The 20,618-nt window shown below is 45.4% G+C and overlaps 1 protein-coding gene across 7 annotated transcripts in view; it reads left to right on the forward strand.

The window, feature by feature from the left end:
- SORCS1 (sortilin related VPS10 domain containing receptor 1) overlaps positions 1–20,618 on the forward strand; it is a 474,344-nt gene that overhangs the window by 430,333 nt on the left and 23,393 nt on the right. For all 7 annotated transcript variants that reach the window (XM_032490975.1, XM_032490974.1, XM_032490973.1 and 4 more), the window contains 4 exons: positions 1,148–1,281; positions 3,454–3,577; positions 8,828–8,940; positions 13,259–13,390. In XM_032490975.1, the coding sequence (XP_032346866.1) occupies positions 1,148–1,281; positions 3,454–3,577; positions 8,828–8,940; positions 13,259–13,390 (503 nt within the window). The remainder of the gene's footprint in view (positions 1–1,147; positions 1,282–3,453; positions 3,578–8,827; positions 8,941–13,258; positions 13,391–20,618) is intronic.

Below are 20,618 nucleotides of genomic sequence, written 5' to 3' on the forward strand. Positions count from 1 at the left end.
GGGGGGATTTTCTGATACTTCCCAAACCTCTCTCCTCAACCACCCCCTTACTTAGGAAGCCGTTTGCAGATGCCTTTCTGTCCCCATCTCAGAGTAAAATGATCAGTTTCCTGAAAACCTGTGTAGCTCGCAACTACTCACATGATCATTATGTTGGCCAGCAAATGCCAGACCTGGGTTTTGTAAAGTGTGGTTAATGAGCCTCCTGCCCTGGAATTTCATGATGAAAAGGTAGTGTCCTGGACGGGGACGGACACACACACACGTCACACACCAGTCACACACACACACACCAGTCACACAGACATCAAACGAGAAGAGAAGGGAAATTCAATTCACACGAGTCAGTTCCCCACTTCTCTCTGCCACCTTGGGAGGATTCAAAAGGTGTAATGCAGCACCACCTGCTGTCCTTTCTGTGCATTGCAGGCACCTGTCCGAAGACACGGCATCTGCCAGCCTGCTCTGCTCTCAGCTTAGTGTGGGCAGCCCACTGGGGGCCTCAGGGCTGGAGTTTCACTTCCAAGTCTCCGTTAGAGCAGATCATACCCCCTGTGCAGAAAAGATAGGCTTTGGGGCAACAGGAACCAGATATATTGAACACTTACTAAGTAAATGAACACAAGAGGAGGTGGCAGTCTGAAAGCTAAATTCCACACATCTGTTTGAATGTCTGATGTATATACGTGCAAGAAGGAACTCACATGAACACACGTGGACATTCTTCAGCACCTAAGGTGCCCTGCTAAGTGTCCTGAATGCCCGTCAGATCTCTTCTCCTTCCCTGCTTCTCCACAGCAGCTGGTCCGGCCACTCCTCACACCTGACGAGCCACCTCCTCCTCCTCGAGGCCTTGGCACTTGCTCTCCGTTCACCTGGCGCTTCCCCAGCCGGTCCCTGGTGCACCTGCATGTTATTCAGGTCTCTGCCCCAATGCCACTGCCTCTGGGAAATGGAAGATGTCAAGACACAGTTGTTCACAGTATATCATTTCCTCCTGAGTAGGGACAGTACCCGAGTACTTCCCCCTGGGAATACGACTGATGGTTTGGAGGCTTCCAGAAAGAGTGGATTCTCTTCAGAGCCGGGAAGGTGAGCAGAGAGAGCTCCTCCCTCTCCATGCCTCCTCTCTCTTCTTGTGCCTCAGGTCCCCTGGAGCATGTGCACCTGTCTCTGCCCTTCGTCACCACAAAGAACAAAGAGGTCAACGCGACGGCAGTGCTGTGGCCCAGCCAAGTGGGCACCCTCACTTATGTGTGGTGGTACGGGAACAACACGGAGGTGGGTCACCTTCCATGCGGGGTCTGGGCAGCTCCACTCAAACTGGTTGAAGCCAAATGGAGAATGAAATGGCTTCTGTAACTCAAGAGTCTAGGGTTTGTCGCAGCTTCGGGGACCGCAGGCTCTGAGCGTTCTGGTCATGCCATCAGTGCGCCCTCTCTGTCCCTCCCTCACCGCTGCATGCCCCCTCTTACCTCTGCCTTCCTCTGAGGCAGTGTCTTCTCCAGCTGGGCTTGACTTTGCTGTGACCCTCAGCAGAAGCCTGAGCTTTCTGCTCTCACAGCTTTGCAGAGACAACCAGCTCTTTCCCAAAAGTTCTGACAGGAGTCCCAGACGGGTAATATTGACCAGGCCCGGATCACGGTGCCGGGGGCAGAAATGGAGCTGTTGACATCAACCTCCCTGGGACCACGTGGGCCAGGAGAAGGGAGGGAGCAGCCTTCAAAAGGAAAAGAGGCCAATGGACACCAGACAGGCAACCATGGGTGTCCATGGCAGCCCCGCCTACACGTGGCCCCCTCACCCTGGATCAGACTTGGCCTCTTTTTCCCCTCAGCTTTTGTCCCTCTGTTTCCCCTGAACCTCCCCTGTGATCAAAGTCAGCAGCCATTTCAAGACCACCAGTAGGGACCTTAAACCTCACCTCCTTTCAGTCCTCATTTTATAGAGGAGAAAAGAGATGAGGACCCAACCTCATTCCGCTGTGTCACGCAGGCCAGGTCAAGGCCTTCTCACGCTGCATGGGTTTTTCTCCCCCCCACGCCGGGCTGCACACTCTGCTTCAGCTGGGAACACACGCCAGTCTCAGAAGTTAGAATTTGCTCGCTGATGTCAGGGAAGGCCGTAGGGCTGGGCCCCGAAGCATCCCTCCGCAGAGGGCTGTGGGCCCCACGGCTCTGGGCCAGAAGATCTCCCCGTCCTCAGCAGCATTGCTTTCACCCGGGACGTGGCGCGTCAAAGCAGTGCATCTTCCGTGAAGACGAGTCTTTTTCTGCCCCAGAGCTGCGTTTGGGCTTTAACTGAATGGCTTTGCACAGTCTCAGGGAGGAGACCTCTCCTGACACCAGGCCTGCTGTAGACCTCGCAGTCGGAGAGACCTCTCACCTCTACCGCGGCTGACAGACATCAGTAGGAAAGGAGCCCTTTTGTGTTTTTTCTGAAACAGTGCATGTTAATTGGGCCCAGACTGGGCCCACTACCCACAGTGGAAGAGGAGAAATCTGTGTTATTTGCCTGAAAGCTGGACTCTAGTACTGGGAGGTGACAGTGCTCAACAACTTGCTTTTGTTTTAGCTTGTGCAGAAAAACAAATTCTCAACTGATTACACTGAGTAGATTTCTTATGCTGTGCTTCAGTCTTACCTCTGCTACACAGGGAGTTAAATGAATTTTTATTTTAAAACTAATTAAGGAAAGACAGAAAGGCAGTGTTTGTTGGGGTGAGTCGAGGGAGGTCAGCAGACCAATAACCCTCTCCTCCAGGACCCCGGGTCCAGTTGCATTACAGGTGCTGCTCCAAATCTTTCTGGGGTTTTTTCTTTTTTATGAGTCCTCAAACCACTCTCCAATTAGTACCTTCTTCCATTCCATAGCAGATCCTTCCAGGAAACTGCTGACAGGACCTCTCAGAGGACGCCAAGCCATACAAGGCCATGCCTGTCTTAACTGGTGGTGTTTTGGTGTCCACGGTGGCTGTATTCCATTGTAATTTTATTTAAAAATGGTACACACTGAAGATAAGTAACTGGAAGCTTAACGGATTTTCAGTGACTACTGCTTAAATCTGGATGAATATGAACCCCCTGTTTTGGTCTGATTTTCATGTCACCTTGGATTGAGGGATCTGCTTGATATGAGTAGGTTATCAACAGAGGGAGATCCATCCCACCCAGCCAGGCGAGACCAATTGATCTCCCCAGCCCTGAATCAGGATGCCAGAAAGTAGCTGTCAAATTCACAAGGAATCAGTAGGGTTTCTTAGGGTCATGCCTCAGGGAGCCCCCTTCTGGTCTGGACCTGAGGTGATGGAGGCGCAGATGAAGGCAGCTGCACTGGGGGGCACCAGGAAGAGCCTCCTCTGATTTCAGTAGCTTGTTGGTGGCTCAGGGCTACTGCCAGTCTCCTCTGTAACTGAACAGCTTTCCCCTCACTCTGTGCCCTCATGTATTTCAGCCCCTGATCACCTTGGAGGGAAGCATATCATTCAGGTTTACCTCTGAAGGGATGAACACCATCACGGTGCAGGTCTCAGCTGGGAATGCCATCCTGCAGGACACCAAGACCATCGCGGTGTATGGTGAGCGCTCCTTCTTTGCTGCTCCAGTGTTGCCCTGGTGCTCAGATGAGAGGGTTTGGTACCTCGGTGCTGGAGGCCATCCTGGCTTACCACCTCTACCCAGAGAACAGAGGGTTGTGGTTGAGAAAGAGATGAGTCAAGTCTGATCTCCTCCTTTGGGGAAAATAGGGTTCACCAGCAAAATAATGGTCACAAAACTCCAGGAGTGTTTCCTGCTTTGTTTTTTCCAGGCTGGCTCTAGTGTCCCTAGAGCGACCACACACTCATCTACCTTAAGGAAGAGTGAGTTTCATTATGTATAAGGCTGATTCATCCCATTTGGTATTTTGATGGTATTTAAATAGCTCAAACCCACTATAAAATAAAATGGTTAATACTGAGACTTTTTTTAAGTTCAACTTTGAATCTTGATCATGGAGAAAAATCTACCAATGTCTAAATGCTCTGAAATCTCTTCCATAAATACGTATCATTAAAAAAAAAAAACACTCTGCTCATTTAAACGTGATGGAAGAGTCATCACAAGCACATGCCACACATCATCATAGACTAGGTATGAGTTTGAACAAACCGCTGTACAGAACAGTCTTATAATCAATTGCGGAAATTGAATATAGTCAGATTATTACAGGGGATGAGCATTTACTGAAATGGAAAGGTGGAATCATTGATAGAAAATAAGAGGTTTTTTTTAAGGTTTATACAAGTGGAGCTCATCATTTCTGCATGGAATGGACCTGCACTAAGTGCTTTGGTGGATGGTGAAAACGGGAACTTTCATTGTTAATATGCAAGTGGTACAAATGCATCACAGAAATTAAAACTTAAAAAGCAAGAATTTAAAAGCAGCTAGATAGGGAAATAAATGATGTGCAGAGAGAGAGAGAGCAAGAGGGAGGGTTGATGAGACGAAGATTGAGAGGGACCAAGAGAGAGAGACACAGTAGCTGGTGGTCCAAGCGATACCAATTGCCCCAGACCCAGAATTAATCGATTCTGAAGCAGATTCTGTTTATCATTTCTCATCTTGCCAACTTGACCTTCAAATTCAGAAAGTAATTTGTAAGCATCTTTGAACATGTCTGAAGACACTATTCCTTGCATGGCTACCTGATAGATTTCATCACGTTTCCTCCCCACCCTATTCCTGAAGGGGCTTGATAAGCCCAAGTTGTAAGTGAAGGTGAACCAGGGCTCTGGTTTTCCTACAAGCTCCCATCAGTGAGGTGACCTCTTAGCCAGGTGCCCCAAATGGAGGAGAAATGCCTTTATTTCTCTTTCTTTCCCCATCCCCTGTCTGTGCTCTGGGAATGCATTTAATCCTCATGACAGCCCTCGTGTCGGGTAGCTGATACAATTACTCTCATTTTTTTCAAGGAGATAAATCTTTTTGCAGCTAGTAAGTGGTGGAGCTGGGCTTCCCACCCCGCCCATCCAGACCCCGGGCCTGTGCTCTGAAATTACCCTGTATAACTGACTCTCGTGTCTTTTCCACCTAATGGTCTTTTTCCTCTCTTCCTCCTGGATGTCACCGGTATCACTAATGGGCACTGACCCATTAGTCCAACGGATGTCCTCTTGGTTAAGTGTATCAGCTACCTCCTCATCAGAACCATGGAGAGAACTTTAAATCTAGAAGGTCTTTGGACTTACCTGGTCCAACCCATTATGTCACAATGAGGAAATTGTGGCCCCAAAATGGGAAATCACTGGCTTAAAGTCAATCTGCTGTTCTGTAACAGATCTAATAATAATAATGGTGATGGTAGAGGTCAAAATTAACATAGACAAAGCCCCTACCAGCATCTGTTCTAAGCACTTGATATATATGATCTGTTTGATTGAATCCTGTGAACAAATTTAAAAGAAACATGCTATGATTATCCCTGTTTTACAAGTGAGAAAATGTAAGTGTAATGGACAAACAGAGCCAAAGAATTCTGAATCCAGAGGGAATGTGACTAATCACCTTATATCCCCTGCTATGCTTAGTTCTTCCTCCTCCCAAAATCTTTCTAAAGGCATCGTCCCAGAGAGGGTTACTTTCCATCAAATGGGTGATCTTCATTAAAAACTGGTCTCTTCTTTGAAAGCTTGAGCCGGCAAAGTGGTGGTCTCCCCCTCCTCTAACCAAATTCCTGAGCCATCAGGCACTTTAATTCGTCTAAAGTTGGGTGAGTTGTCCAGAGTTTCATATATAATTAGAAAATTTAATCACAGGTGCGACCTATTAAAGGAAAATTGCATTACAGGGAATTAAACAGGCAAGACTGAACTCAATGGAAACAAATGGCAGGAGTTCTAGACTCTGGGACGAGCTAGTGTAAGGGGCTGGAGAACTTTCAGTGGGATTATCAATGCATTAGACCACATGTGTTTGCTGATTGGTGCTTAGGGAATTTAGGCTTCTACCCTCTCAGAGGCAGAAGTCCTGTCTTTTTTTTTTTTTTTTTAATGTTTGTAAATGGAGGTACTGGGGATTGAATGCAAGACCTCTTCCACGCTAAGCATGCGCTCTACCACTGAACTAAATCCTCCCCACCCCTTCCCATCTTTCTTGATGATACCATTTCAGAGATGACTCTCAGGTCCTTGAGAAAGGCATTCCTGGGTTGCAGAAGATTTCCATCTCAAAGGTGCCTGCAGGAAAGAATTTGCAGTTGCAAGTTTTCTAAAGTCAGTGCTCTAAGAAAAGGGAGGTCAGGTCCTGCCCTCCTGAAGAACTCGGCCTGAAGTTTAATTAAGCTGAGGGGAACTTTGAGATCTTAATGGTCAGACGGAGAGAGGTATCATATTTGAGAAGCTAACAGAGGAAAGATCATCTACCCGAAGGCACACAGTAGACTGAGGAAAGAAAATTTAGACTGCACGGTTTTCCTTAGTTTGTTTCAGGGCTCAGGTTTGCCTTTAAATACGAAGAACAAAATGTAAATGTGTAGAATTCCTCTCCTTCAGCAGTTGCAAAACGTACATGTGTTATTGCTGTTTACCCTGTTCAGTCCTCCCACACACATCCCCTATTTGTTGAATAAACTTAAGGATAACATTTCTCTGCCCTGCTGGTTAGCATGCTGAGTAATCATGGAGAGAGCCGTGCCATTTTTCTCATTTGTGTCTTTTTATTAAGATAAATATCTCTTGTAGATGAAGTCTCCACAGTTTGGTTAAGAGGTTTGGGGAAAGTGAAAATGACATAAACGTACATGTTCAAAGTGAAAAGTTAGAACCCAGTGGGTAATTCCTTGGTGCTGCCATTTACCAGGCTACTAATTAACATGCATTTCAAGATTCTTCATCGGAAGTGAAGTGGTGATATTCACATAGGTGGCTAGTGACTCATAAATTAGTCAGACTGAAAAATACGTCTTTGGCATAGGCTGGCTGACTGCCTCAAATCCACGCCTCGCAGTGTGAGAGTCCCCCAGGCCTGCCCATGGGAAGGCTTTAGCATGGCTAGGACATGCACAGGTGGGTTTTGTGTTTCCTACATGTGTAATCGGCCTTGCCAATGTCACTGAACCCCTTCTGAAACACAAGGGCATGCTTAAAACAAGAAAGAAATGTTTATTGAATAATAAAGTGCAAAAATTACAGGGGGCCTCCACTGATATTTATGCATTTATTTGTCCAACAAAAAAGTATTAATTAAGTGACTCATGGTCATTGAAAACCTACCATGAACTGGTGCCAAAGGGGCAGGAACACAATACCCCAGTCCTCATTGAACTTATATTCCAGTGTGGGAGGCAGACAAGAAAAACAAAATAATTCAGGGCATCGGTAGAGCTCAGTGGTAGAGCGCATGCTTAGCATGCACAAGGTCCTAGGTTCAATTCCCAGTACTTCCATTAAAAAAAGTTTTAAATTAAAATAATAATAATTTAAACAGCAAGCAGTATGAAGGAGACGAATAGGGTCATATGATAAAGGGTATTAGAGTTGGTGAAAGGGAGGATACCTGAGATTGCTGGTGTGAAGTGCTTCTCCCAGGAGAGACTGAAGGCTGAAAAGGAGCCAAACAGGCTGTCGTCTGGGGAAGTGGAGGCATGCTAATGTGAGAAGGAACATGGCAGAGTGAGAAACATGGGGAAGGATGGGATCGTGGGGTGCAGGGAACCCTGTGGGACACCAGGCAGGAGAGAAAGTCAGTGCTGGATTGTGTGGGACTATGAAGGCCGTGGTAGGAGTCTTAATCTTCTAAATACAATGGGGAGCCACCAGCAGATTCCAGGGGAGCGACGTGATCTGAGTGTACCATATGCCAAATGCTGTGCTGAGTTAAGACCGTCAGGGCTGTGCTCTGAAACCCATGACCGTGCTAGGACCTCGGCCAGGCCATCCAGCCAGTGGCTGAGTGCAGTAGGAATACTAAGGGGAACCCTTTCCTGGGACACTGGGCTCCTCCGGCTGACTTTGGCGCAGAGAATTGCCATGAGTCTGGCTGAACCTATCCCCGCCTCTCCCACTACGTGCCATGTATGCATCGCCGTCAGATGGTGCTCTGAGCTCCTCCATTTTCTGCCTCATACTCTCTTCTAGACAATTCTCACAGATTCATTACTGTTATCATTCCATTTCCTCCCTGGAGGACCAAGACGAACTCAGGGGCTACAGAGACAACTAATAAAATCCTTGAATTAAAGAGCTTAAAATTAAAGAGCACACAAAAACATAGACTGATGACAATTATGATTATGATTATGTAACATAGTACGCAATTATAATTACATAAATGTAATTGTGTGTAATAGTTATCATTATTAGATGTTGATATTGAAAATATATGCGAAACACAGCCATGCCCTAAAATAGAAAACTAAAACATACTGGAGGAGGGTATTCGGTCAGTAAATGCTCAAATTAGAGCTTGCGTGTTGGGTGCAGGGAAAGTGGGAAGGGTTGGGTATTCCAGGCAAGAGGCAGTATGTGCAAAGGCCCAGGGTCATAAACCTACTATGCGCTGAGGGCACTCCAGGCGTGCACGGTTAAGTGTCCAGGAGTGCAGAGGCTGGAACTGGGGACCGTGGACAAGGGCTGTGGAGCTGAGCATGGGCCAGAGCAGGAGGGCTTTGCTCTGGAAAATGGGCTGGGAGGTAAGAAGGGTGGGATACTGAATTCTCCCTGTAGTAAAGTCTCTCCAGTGAGTATGGAAGAAAAGGACCTTCCATGAGGGCTTGGCATAAAAGGTAAAGTAGAACAGACTTCTTGAGAGACCTCACTTTTAGTAATCACACTACTGTGTCTCACCAGAGGAATTCCGATCTCTCCGCCTGTCTTTTTCTCCAAACCTGGACGACTACAATCCGGACATCCCTGAGTGGAGAAGGGACATCAGCCGCGTCATCAAAAAGTCCCTGGTGGAGGTGAGTGCAGACAGTCCCTCCTCTCGCCCAGGCACACTCCCTCCTGTCCCTGCAGAGCCTCAGGGAGAGGGGGCCCTTGTGCAAACATGACAGGAAAGGGCAGGAGGCCACGGGAAGTCAGGCACACCTGTCCTATACCCGCATGGCTGAGCCCCACACGTGCAGACACATCACAGGTGCTGTGCAGGGAGTGAAGTTCAATAAACACAGGGTCCTCACCCCTTGTGAATCTTGTTCTGCTTAGAGAATGTGACTGTGGAAATACGTGATAGTCATATGGCAGGTTCATGATTCGCCATGGGTACGTGTAAAATCAGCTATGGTCGTACTACTGAAGGGCGCAGCGTGGCTACAGTTAGTAAGAGCGGCCTGGGTTCCAGCCCCACAAACGGCGGGCACAGCAGCACGGAAAGCCCTCAGCACGGGAGGGTTGGCCAGCTTACAGTAATGTCCCAGTCCTTTCAACAGCACTTCTCTCCTGCAGCAGCCCCCAGAGGAAAGGATTATGGTCCTCATTTTGCAGATTAAGCAACTGAAATTCAAAGAGGTTAAGCAGCTTGCTTCATGTCTCACAGCCTGATAATTGATGAAGCCACAAAATTGAAGGATCTGAATCCAATGTCTGGGTTTTAACATACGAGGCACAGCCCCCCTCCAATCTTGGGAGAGTAAAAAGGTGATGTGGTTATCCTTCACCGAGCAAGTGTCACCAACAGTTTGAGGAGACACCTTCTTTTAGGCCCGTTTCCCCCGGCACACTCCGCTTTAATGTACGATCAAAGGAGTGGGGTATCTGCTCATGTTGCTGCTTGGATTTATGTCACAAACCCAGAAAATCAGAGACGAGAGACTTTTCCCTAAGGTACATTCTTAGACCAAAGGAAAAGTCAGTTTGGGATTTGTTATACATCCTTTCCTGCACCAAACATATGGTGCCTCATGACAGATAAAAGCATTCAGATAACCCCTGCTCAGAAAACAGATCTCACGTCCAGCCTTTGGGCAAAGAGCTGGCCTTCCCCTATTCGGACCATTATCTTTGTTGGTATTTATTTGGGACTTGGAATATTCCAGAAATGCTTCTCAATGTTTTGCATTTTTAACACATTTACTCACAAAAAACCCTAGCTTATGATGTCGATAGTATGATTAGTCCCATTTTACAGGTGAGGAAACTGAACTTAGATAACTTGCCCAAGATCTTACAGTTAAAAATCAGGCCCTGATGTGAGACCATTAAGTTTGGATCTCAATTTGGTGGTTTTCTAACCACTCCACTCCACTGCCACCCCTTCCCTTGTCTTGTTACGTGGAGGAACAGGGGTAAGTGGAATCATGGGGTGAAGAAGGGGTATCTTCATGTGCCTCTGGGTAAATGCAATCTCTGTTTTCTTTCTTAAGGACTCTCAGCATCCATGATGTTATGGGTGACTAAACATTGTGACCACCAGGGGGCGCAACCACCAGATTACATGCCCAACTGGAACAGGCCCTCCTGCCCTTGGAGCTGTTTGTCCCTGGAGTGACAACGGCTCTCTCTCCTCTGCTGTCCAGGAGAGATTGCTTATCCCCTTCAATGATCCCACAGCCCACCTCCTTCAGTCTACAGCAGTCTAGGTCCATGTCTCTGTAGACGACCTAGGCAGCTGTCCAATGTCCCCAGGTGATTTATCAACCAGGCGTTAGCTCTGCAGTGATGTTTTCCAGGCTGATTTCTCTTCACCTTTATTGTCTAGGGATCGGATGCCCTGGGCCTCCACCTTTCCACCAGCTGTCCAGTAGGCTCGAAATGACTGCTCATTAATATTCCCAGACTGCCGCGTAGCATAGTCAGCTAAATTCAGAACAAACGGGTTGGCTCAACATCCCGCAGGACAAGGTGGGATGGGGTGGAGGGAGTTTTGAAGACTCCTTGGTTACCCAGTCTGGAGAGGCAGCTGAGCCAGGCCCTGGTTCCTAGCCTCCCACCGTGTCTTTGAGATCAGTAGTTACACTTGGCCACTTCCTCATGCCCTGAAGTACCGTGTTGCCAAAGGTCCCCTAATAAACCCTGTAAGAGGTGCAGCTGGGGGTCAACTTATTTGTAGCTTTCTTCCTATTTATTCTGTGACAGAATCTGATAGAAAATCAGTTGCATTTTCCTCATCCACTGGGCTTTTTTCTATTGACATTTTGCAACGGAATCTTTAAAGGAATTTCATTCAGTAAACAGTTTTGTCAATGATGGTAGTGGTTTAGACATAATCTTTGAGGTTAAAATCTGGGAGGGCCATGAAGCAGTGTGGGGTCAGCTGTGATGGGAGCTGCTGTGTAAGTTCAGGAGAAGGAAGGCAGGAGAGCACTGGTTACGAACAGAGGCTTTATGGTCAGACCAAGATTCCAAACTAAGTGTCACCACTCACTACCCGGGTGGCCTTCCTCCATCAACTGTCTGTCCTGTAGCTGAGACAGATGCACCGCCCAGATCCCCATTCAGGGAGAGAAGGTTATCTCAGCTGCCGGAAGTGCTGTGAGCAGAGACTTCAGCTGCCTTGCCCCCACGTCGTGTTCCTTTCCAGAGTGGTTCATGTCCAATGATGCAGTTACATAAAGGCCTGGCCACTCAGCTCAACCTCAGATAAATCTGAAGGACCCTTGTCACTTACTTCAAGTTCTTCTGAGGCTGTGGTTGGCCTTCCTCATAGCCCAACTGTTCCTTGCCTTCACTCCTATACACGTTGAACCCAGGAATGTCCCCTAGTAAACACCCCACATGCTAAACTCAGAGCCAACTTCCTGAGGACTCCCAACCTGTGATACATCTTCACTTGCAGAGAGAGGCGTAACAGTACTTGTTCCAAGGAGTCATTGTGGGGGATTGCAGTATATTATATCAAGAAGTTGCTTAGCACAATGACAGGCACATGGTAAGGACCCAATAAATGGGAATTTCTTGCTACTTCAGAAAAGGTATAAATGTAGATTTCAGAAACCAACAATTACCTAACTGGGAAATGATGAAACACATACTGAAATAAGTGGACTTTAAGAGGACTCATGAAGGATCAGTAATATTCTAGCAGCAGATGTGTGGAGAAAACGTTCTGGGGGGGACAGCATGCACAAAAACATTTGCAAGCAAGGGCTGGAATATTGAGAAATTGTACATGATTCTGTTCGGCTGAGCGTAAGGTGGCTGTGTGAGTTGTGGGTGATTAAGTTAGGGAGGAAAGATGGGACTCTATTGCAGAAGGCTTTGAACATATATTTAATCCAGTTGGCAGTGGGAATTTGTGCATGAATTTGAACAGGGAAATACAACGTGAGTTGGACTGTAGGAAGATAAATCTGGAGGAAGGAGCCTGTCCCTGCAGATGGGGAGGCTATTGTAAAACTTGAGGGGAGAGAGTGTAAAGGCTGAATTGAGGTCTTAATGGGGGGGGGACATTTAAACAGACAGGAACTAACAGGATCATTAGTGTGGAGGGTGACTTGTCGAGACCTCATGGACTAATTAGACAGGACACGGAAAGGATGTGAGTGGAAGGCTTCCAGCTAGGGTGTCTGGGAAAAGTGACTCCAGTCATCCACAGGCAGAATGAAGACTTGGGGGGTGAATATGAGAAATTCTTTTTCTGCCATGTTTGTTAGAAGTCCTAGTAAAACAACCAAGTAATGTTCTGACTGGCTGCTGGAGAGAAGCTGGGATTGTAGCCGTGGATTCTAGAACCATCTAGAGAGTGGCTCAGGAAAGAGGGTGTTCTTGAGTGATAGCTATAATTTTAACAGAAGATTCAGCGGGCCAGAGTGAAAGGCTCAGAGTACTTTCTGGAATGGGCTAATCATCCGGGTCTGATGCTGTGGAAAAGTCAGCAGGTGCCTGAGGGTTGCGGGGTGGGGCAGTTCTGTCAGGTCAGGTTCTGTCACTACGCCCGGTCAATTTGGACATTAAGTCTAGTGCTATGAGGAAGGAGGAAGCTAGGCTGGAGAGTGTTCAGGCTCAAAGGGCAGAAGATAAAAGTAATCAAGGGCTTTCTCACTGGCACGGTCCACTTACTTTCACAAGGCAAGTGCTGTTGTTATTCCCATTTTTTATTTGAGGGGATGTAGGCACAGGTCCCACAGGGGTGGAGGTGGCACCAGACCTCAGAGTCTGACTCGTAGCGTGGTGCTGTCTCTCCATCCCTTCCTGCCTGGTGCCCCCAGGACCCAGCTTTCACAGTGCACCTCCAGTCCCTTGTGCCTTCTCACCCCTCCCCCCAGCTCCCAAAAGAATCCTTGGTCCTTTGTCATCACCTTTCCTGCAGGACTCAGGTGCACCTCTGTGTCTCTCCCTCAGGCCACGGGGGTTCCAGGCCAGCACATCTTGGTGGCAGTGCTCCCTGGCTTACCTACCGCTGCTGAACTCTTCGTCCTGCCCTATCAGGATCCGACAGGAGAAAACAAGAGGTCACCCGAGGACCTGGAGCAGGTGAGTCCCAGTGATATTTCAGCTTCTCCCAGCAGTCTGAGCCACAGCCCTGCTAGGATCTGACCACACAGCAGCTCTGGGGCATCTCCACCTGAGAGCCAGGCCACCAGCTGTTTGCAGCATCTTCAACTCTCTGGTCCTCCATTGAGAAACATAATCTGGTGATCGGAATTACAGCTTCACCAAAAAACACATGCCAGGGTGTGTGTTGTTGGCAGTGGCTAAATTACTCACGTACTATCCATGCTATGGGCTACTCTACAGTGTTTACAGTGGATGAGATAAATCTGTGTGTCATGATGTGACAAACTATCCAAGATATTAAGGAGGGGTGTGGAGCAAGAGGCTGAACAACACATAGAAGTTGAACCCATGTATATCTTACTTTACATACTTTCATCACAGGAGTGTCTTGAGAATTAGATGACATGATGTCTTTCTGAAAAGGTACAACTGTTATACAAATCATGGATCCTCTATGTCACCACCATACTAAGATGACCTGAACTGAGTTTATAATGAATGAGTAATTTGGGCTCCGAGCACCTCTCCTGGCTACATGGGGTCCACTTTCTCCTCATCTCTACCACCTCTGGAGTATTAGAGTATCTTTGTGTGTGTGTGTGTGTGTGTGTTTCTCTCTCTCCTACTCCTTTACATCTTTGTACCTCCCTTTCTTCCTTTTAACTTCAAAAGGTTCTCTAATCTCTGTATGGGAGGATAATGATGATGTTCATGATGATGATGGTGATGATGATGGTGGTTATGATGATGATGGTGATGATGATGATGATGATGATGGTGATAATGATGTTGGTGATGATGGTGATGGTAATGATTTTATTGTTGTTTGTATTCTTTACCCATTCAGTTAAAATGATCAGTCTGGGTCTGGATACCCCGTTAGAAACTACATGATTTTGGTTTCTCAATTCTTTCTGGCAGATAGATTAAAAATAGGATTCCTCTCAGACACTAAGTAAATATTGGCTTTTTCCCTTCCAGTACTTGGAGCTTTTCAGTTTACTTAGAATAAACCCATAATCTAGTCCCATGATCTCCAGTCTTCCAAGATGGCTCAGGAACCTCCTATGATAGCCTTACTAACAGCAACCCCAAACTGCAGCATGGCCCACTTCCTTGCACACACCCTCCTTTCAACTGCCGCTTTTTCACTTGGTAGAAGACTCACCTCTATAATTGTCAAGGAGAGCCCCATTGAACCCCATTTCCTAGTGAACTGCAATTAAAGGTTGGGCAGTAGGTAACCCATCAGATTTGCATCTGACTTCGCTCAGCCCTAGCACTCAGCTTCCCATCAGAGTCTACAGGTTATCATCTGCACCTGCAATTCAGTGGAAGAAGGAATGGGTTGGCTCTTATCACAACACTGCTGATGAGACCTCGTGGGGAGGTAGACCACTCTTCAGGGCCTCTAGGTGCGAACATTTACAGTTGTTCCTCCTCTGGAAATCTTATGGATCGCCCATGAAATCCAGATCATAGTCTTCTCAATATGGAAGAGTCTAAATTTAGAGCCAGCTAATTTCCTGGGTACCATGTCATCCATGCATTTCTCATACTTTTCATTTTTCCTCTAAAATGTATTTTCTAGATATTTGCGTGAGGGGAAGTACAGAAAGAAGAGGAGTGTGTTCTGTGAAACTTCTTTTGCTTGTTTGGGGATGTGTCTTGCTTTGACTGCTTTCCCTAGAGCTCTTCTTTCAGTTTGTTCTCTGTCTTGTCTGAGTGGTTCCTCCAAAGACATCCTCAGAAAGTTGAGTGATTGTTCCTTAGCCAGGTATCAGGTATCAGGTATTGATGAACCATTTAATTAATTAGAGATCTAAAAGCAGCAGATTTGACTTGTTTGAAGGGTGTTGGACTTAGCATTTGGTCCACATGTAAGGAGTCCAGCCATTTTATTAGAAAGAGTACAGGTTTGGAGAAATACAAACTGGGTTTCTAGTTTTAGCTCTCATATTTATTGTGTATATTTTATTGATGAGGAAAACTAGGACCAGGAAAGGTAAATAATTCAGCCAAAGTCCACAATCTGTAATACCCATTTCATAGGGTATTTGAGAGATTTTTAAAGAAATGATACATCCAAGCCCTTGGCCTGTCGTAGATACTCAATAAGTAGTAAGTAGATGATGGTTACATGCATGGATATTTTGTGATAGGAAGACGGTATATGGGAAATGCAAACAAATTAGGCCCGTTAAAGACCAGTGTAGTCAAGGGCATGCATTGGAAGAAAGAGGATGGTGACAGTAATGAGAAGAAGATTAATGAATGAAATTGCACAAGAGAACACAGACCACAAGAAATAGAAAGAAGGTATATGAATGACTGTGCTGGAGTGAGGCTGATTCACCTAAGTTACGTCTAAGTTACCATGCAGATTTATGGCATTAAGGGAAACAAAGTACCAGGCAAAAGATTGTAACTCTGGTTAAGGAAATTGCCAATGTACAGCCTTATCCAGGAATCACGCTAAATAGAATGACCAAACAAATGCCAAACCAAGCACATAAGAAGTCAGTGTCTTAAATACTGTGTGATATCACTTACATGTGGAATCTGAAAACACAACAAACTAGGGAGTAAAACAGAAAAGAAGCAGATACACAGATACAGAGAACAAACTAGTGGTTACCAGGGGGCAGAGGATGGAATTACATAAAATCATATTTGTGAAACTTTCGAAAATTGTAAAACACTACAGAATTTAAAGAATCTTTCATTCAATAAAAAAGTAAGACACTATAGATTAGTTCAGAGTTAACTGTGGATCCTTCTGGCAATGACATTAGTGCATAGGCTATATTAAAGGCAAGTAGAGAAGTCTAAATACATCAGCAGGTTTTCCTACCGGTGATAGTTTCCCAATAGAAACTGGTACCTCTCAACCCTCCGTAGTGATGGACAGGTACATCCAGACCCACTGGTAAGGGGATGAACTGGATCAGCAGATTAAGGCTCCCATCTTCAACAGTTTGCCTGTGACCACTTCCTAAAGACTAATTGTGAAGCAAACTGCTCAATGTAAGTTGCTGCCCAGAGAGGGGGTTTACTGTGCATAGAGTGAGTACATTCTTACTTACAGAAATAAGTAAATAAAATAAAATCTATAAATCAATCTCTAATTAAGGAGAGTATCATTACTGCCATTGATAAATTTAGTGGTGAAATCAAAATGAAACTGAGGCACATGTCAAGAACCTGCGAAACAGGGGCTGCCCATGGAAATCCTGTTGTTTTTGTCCTAAGTGGGGTCCTTTAATCCCTCTCTCTGACTCAGTCACTTTAAACTAAAGGAATTCAGTTTCTGCAACTGACTCTCAAGTCTCGTGGTGCTCGTATTCTACCACGCTGCGGACTTGGATTTGGATACCACTTGGCTTCTGTAGGCCCCGCAAATGCCTGGGCTACGGCACCAGGAAAAGAGCAACAGGTATTTTGCTTTGTTTTGAGGTTTTGTGTGTGTGTGTGTGTGTGTGTGTGTGTGTTTTCCTGATGCAATGAACATACTCAATTCAAACAAATTTAAGGAGAAAATGTGAAGTTATGAGCTTATTTAGTTGGGAAGTCCAAGGATACAATTTACAAGCATGGATGAACTCAGAGCCAAAGTGTCACCAGATTACTCCCCTGTCTTCTACTCTCCCCCTGTCTCCATCTCTTTTCATTGCTACCATATGGGAAGTCTGCCTGAGAATGAAACCAACATGTAAAAAGACAAGAATGGCCACAGGAAGCCACAGTTTTTTATTTAGTCAATTTATCAACCCCATTCAAAAGACACTGCCTCTCCCCTGTTTGCACCCCAGGAGCCCAGGTTGACAGTTCTCACTGGCTCGACTTGGGGGGAAGTGGGCGTCTCTTAACTAGCCTGTAGTCAGACTGATAGAGCTCTGTCAGTGATAACTCAGATGTTTTATACCCTCCCTGGATCAGGGGTTTAAGGAGTCCCTTGTAAATCAAATGGGCTGAGAATAAAGAAGGATATGGTTCTTTAAAGTAAAATGTGGGGGAGAGAGAAGGAATGGGAGGCAAGCAAAAGCAACTGACTTCCTTTGTAATAAATTACACAAAAATTTCAACTGAAAGCAAAGTAAAGCCAAACAACAGCAGAAAGGAGCCCCTTCCTTTGAAGGCTGCTCTGAATCCCGATGGAACTTGGGAAGAGCTGACTTTATTCTCTTTCTTAATTCTCTGGCTCCTTTTTTGTAAAGATACAGCAGAGAACTCCCAGCAGGGGAACAAGTGGGACCCTGGCCAGATGGACCCCAAAGACTGGGAAGGCAAGACCCCAGCAAAGGGCTCTTGGCTCTCATCCCTCAGCATTTTCTAACAGCATCCCCAGGGGAGCAGGGATTCTGGCTTAGATTGAACTATCTTGTCTGTGAAATAAATTGAAAATTTCTCACAGTGAGAAGTACTTGACCTTGTTATCAGAATAACGTGGGCTGGGTTAATCAAGTGACCTCTGTCTGGGAGGGTTCCTACCACTCTTGATTTCAGATCTTCAGAGAGTGAGAAAAGGCTCACTTGCCCTTAGCTGGCCTCATCAGAGATAGCACATCCTGCTTCCTTGAGCCAGCTGCTCAGGTATGGAGCAAACCACCCTCCTCCATCACTGTACTTCCTGGCTTCTCTCTGGGTCCTCAGAGGTGAGCAGATTTGTATCTGGCTCTCCTGGAAGGAAGAACGACCATCATGTTCTGTTTGTGATGCTGTGCTGGGGAGATAGGGAGCCTACATGTTGTCTTGCTGAATTCTTAAAGGGCATGAACACATTTAAAAGAAACAAAAAGACTATGGACAAAATGTCAACCACCAACAATGAATTTCCTCCTCGGTTGTTTGTGTTATCATATACATTTGACAGATGCAGAATCCAAAATCCAGGGAAAAGAAAAGGTACCTCTGGAAATGGAACAGTCTATTGGCAGCATATTTTAGGAATTAAGGGTTCATTATGAAATGTAATGAATGATCTCAGATTATTTTCTGTATACTCATGTAGTCTGCCCTGTCCAGAATTTTTTAAGGGAGGAATTGAACTTTGGAAGTATTTTGGAGTTCACCAGAAAGGTCATTAAAACAGGGAACTATAACTGAAAGTAGAATAGATAAGAGTTGGATCAAAGGAACATGGCAGAAGGAGAAAGAGAGTAACTTAGAGCTGGTGATGGGGAATCCAAGAAAGGAAGTGAATATGGACAAAGTATTTCTTCATTATGTCAGCCAGGAAAAACTTCTCATGCACTTGTCAAGCTGATGCTTTGGTGCTGACAAAGAAGAGAATTGTTAAGTAGAATTTATGTTTTGCTTCATTGTTTCCTCCATGTTTTAATCCAGAAATTATGCTATGTGAGTTGGGAAAGATCTTCCTCTGTTGATTCCAAAAGTAGTATCATTCAACTACTATTTGAAGGGGCCTTAATAAATTAATAGAATCAGGATTGATGGACTAGGTCAGTTCCAAGGTCATCCCAAGCAATTCTCCAGCTAACCATGGTACCAGAATTCTGTTTGTGTTCAGTAGGTTTTGCATTCCTCTGAGCAACCTCAGAGATAAGCATTAGTTGTTTGGCCCCATGTAGCTTTGCCATCAATAAATCCGCCAAAGCCCATTGTGATTTTGTAGTTCACTTAGTACCACTTCTTTGAGTTTCATGTTTCATAAATTACCAACTGCTCTGTCATCCTCGTGTCTCTTTTTTTGTGTTTCAATGTTTGACACTTCCATTCTGATAATCTGAGAGTATTTTCCTGTATTGGTTTCATTAAAAATTATTTAGATGTTAAATATGTTCTTGGTGTGGTAATCATCCCTTCAGTTGACCAAGTATGTCCAGCTCTCTGCCTTCTGGGAACAGGGTAGGATTGTACCCATGAGTCTTTTTTGTAGGCAGAGCCATGTGATTCATTCTAGCCAATGAGTTGAGAGCAAAAGTGCTATGTCACTTTTAGGCTGAAATATTCAAATGCTGGTTGCAGAAACTTGTGATGATTCCCTCCTATGACACTGTGTGTGTTTGAGGGGCTGCTCCGCTAGCCTGTGTCCCTGTGTGACTACAACGAGCACAGCTCTATTGCCTACCTGCCACCAATGTGGAATGTAAGCAAGGCTATAATTCCACTATTTCACGTCCTCGAGATTTTAACATTGTCACTTCAGTCTGACCTAGCTTGTCCTGATTACTACATTTAAATTTCATATTTTGTGAAGACAGTGAGGAGAATTGAGGTTTTCTCTATACCAGGTCCCTTCCACTACCTCCTTTTGATGGTATCTTTCCAAGTATTTGTATTGAGTTCCCGCTGTCTTTTTAAGTGGTCCTTGAGAGGAAGTGTGGGTTGCATTTGAATCACAGACATACATATTCCACCAAACAGGCAGATATGGAGAATAATATGTTGTTTCTTTGGTCACGATTATTTAGTGGAAGGAGAATAGAAAACGAAGAGGGGTGACAGCACAAAGAAGAAATGAAGTTTGCTAAGACAACACGCTTTCAGTGGCCAGGAAAAGGCAAAGAGGTTCAGCTTGCTCCAGGAGGGCCAGTCTCCCAGCAATCACACGTCATTTCATTTGAGTCTTCACGACGCAAGCTTGTGTTCTCTTCAGTTAGGCTGCTCTGTAGTTGCCATTTATTCTGCTCTTTTCATAGCTGAAGACTCCCAAACATTACAAATTATATTAACAGGTGGGCAGAACCGGGCAGTCCTGAGCTCGAGTTAGGAATCGTGTCTTCGGGTGGCTCATATTGGTCAGCTGACTTGGGACGGGTGTTATAAGGTGTGTGCCCTGCAGTTGGACAGAGAGGGACGCAGAATTAACGAAATGTTGCATTTTTTTTTAACTTCCGAAACCTGCTGGGCTGGACCTCCTTCCACATATCTTTTGCTTTCTCTCTTTGTCAGCTGGCTTGAAGAAAATGTTTTCCATTGAAATGCCCTAGGATTAGGAGTCAAACAAAATTGAATTCTAGTCTCAGCTCTTCAAATATTAACTGGGTAAACTTAGGAGTGTTGTTTAAGCGCCATGTTCCTTTCGGTGGAGATACCAACACTAACACCTGAGATATGCTGTGTTAGGAAAAAATAATCAGAAATACGCAATTTTGCCAATAGAAAGTGTTCAATGCATGATAGTACACTTACAAATATACAGAACAATTCACGGACCAAGGAAGACAATACAGGATAAACA

The sequence above is a fragment of the Camelus ferus genome, chromosome 11, assembly GCF_009834535.1.
Source record: "Camelus ferus isolate YT-003-E chromosome 11, BCGSAC_Cfer_1.0, whole genome shotgun sequence".
Taxonomy (NCBI): domain Eukaryota; kingdom Metazoa; phylum Chordata; class Mammalia; order Artiodactyla; family Camelidae; genus Camelus; species Camelus ferus.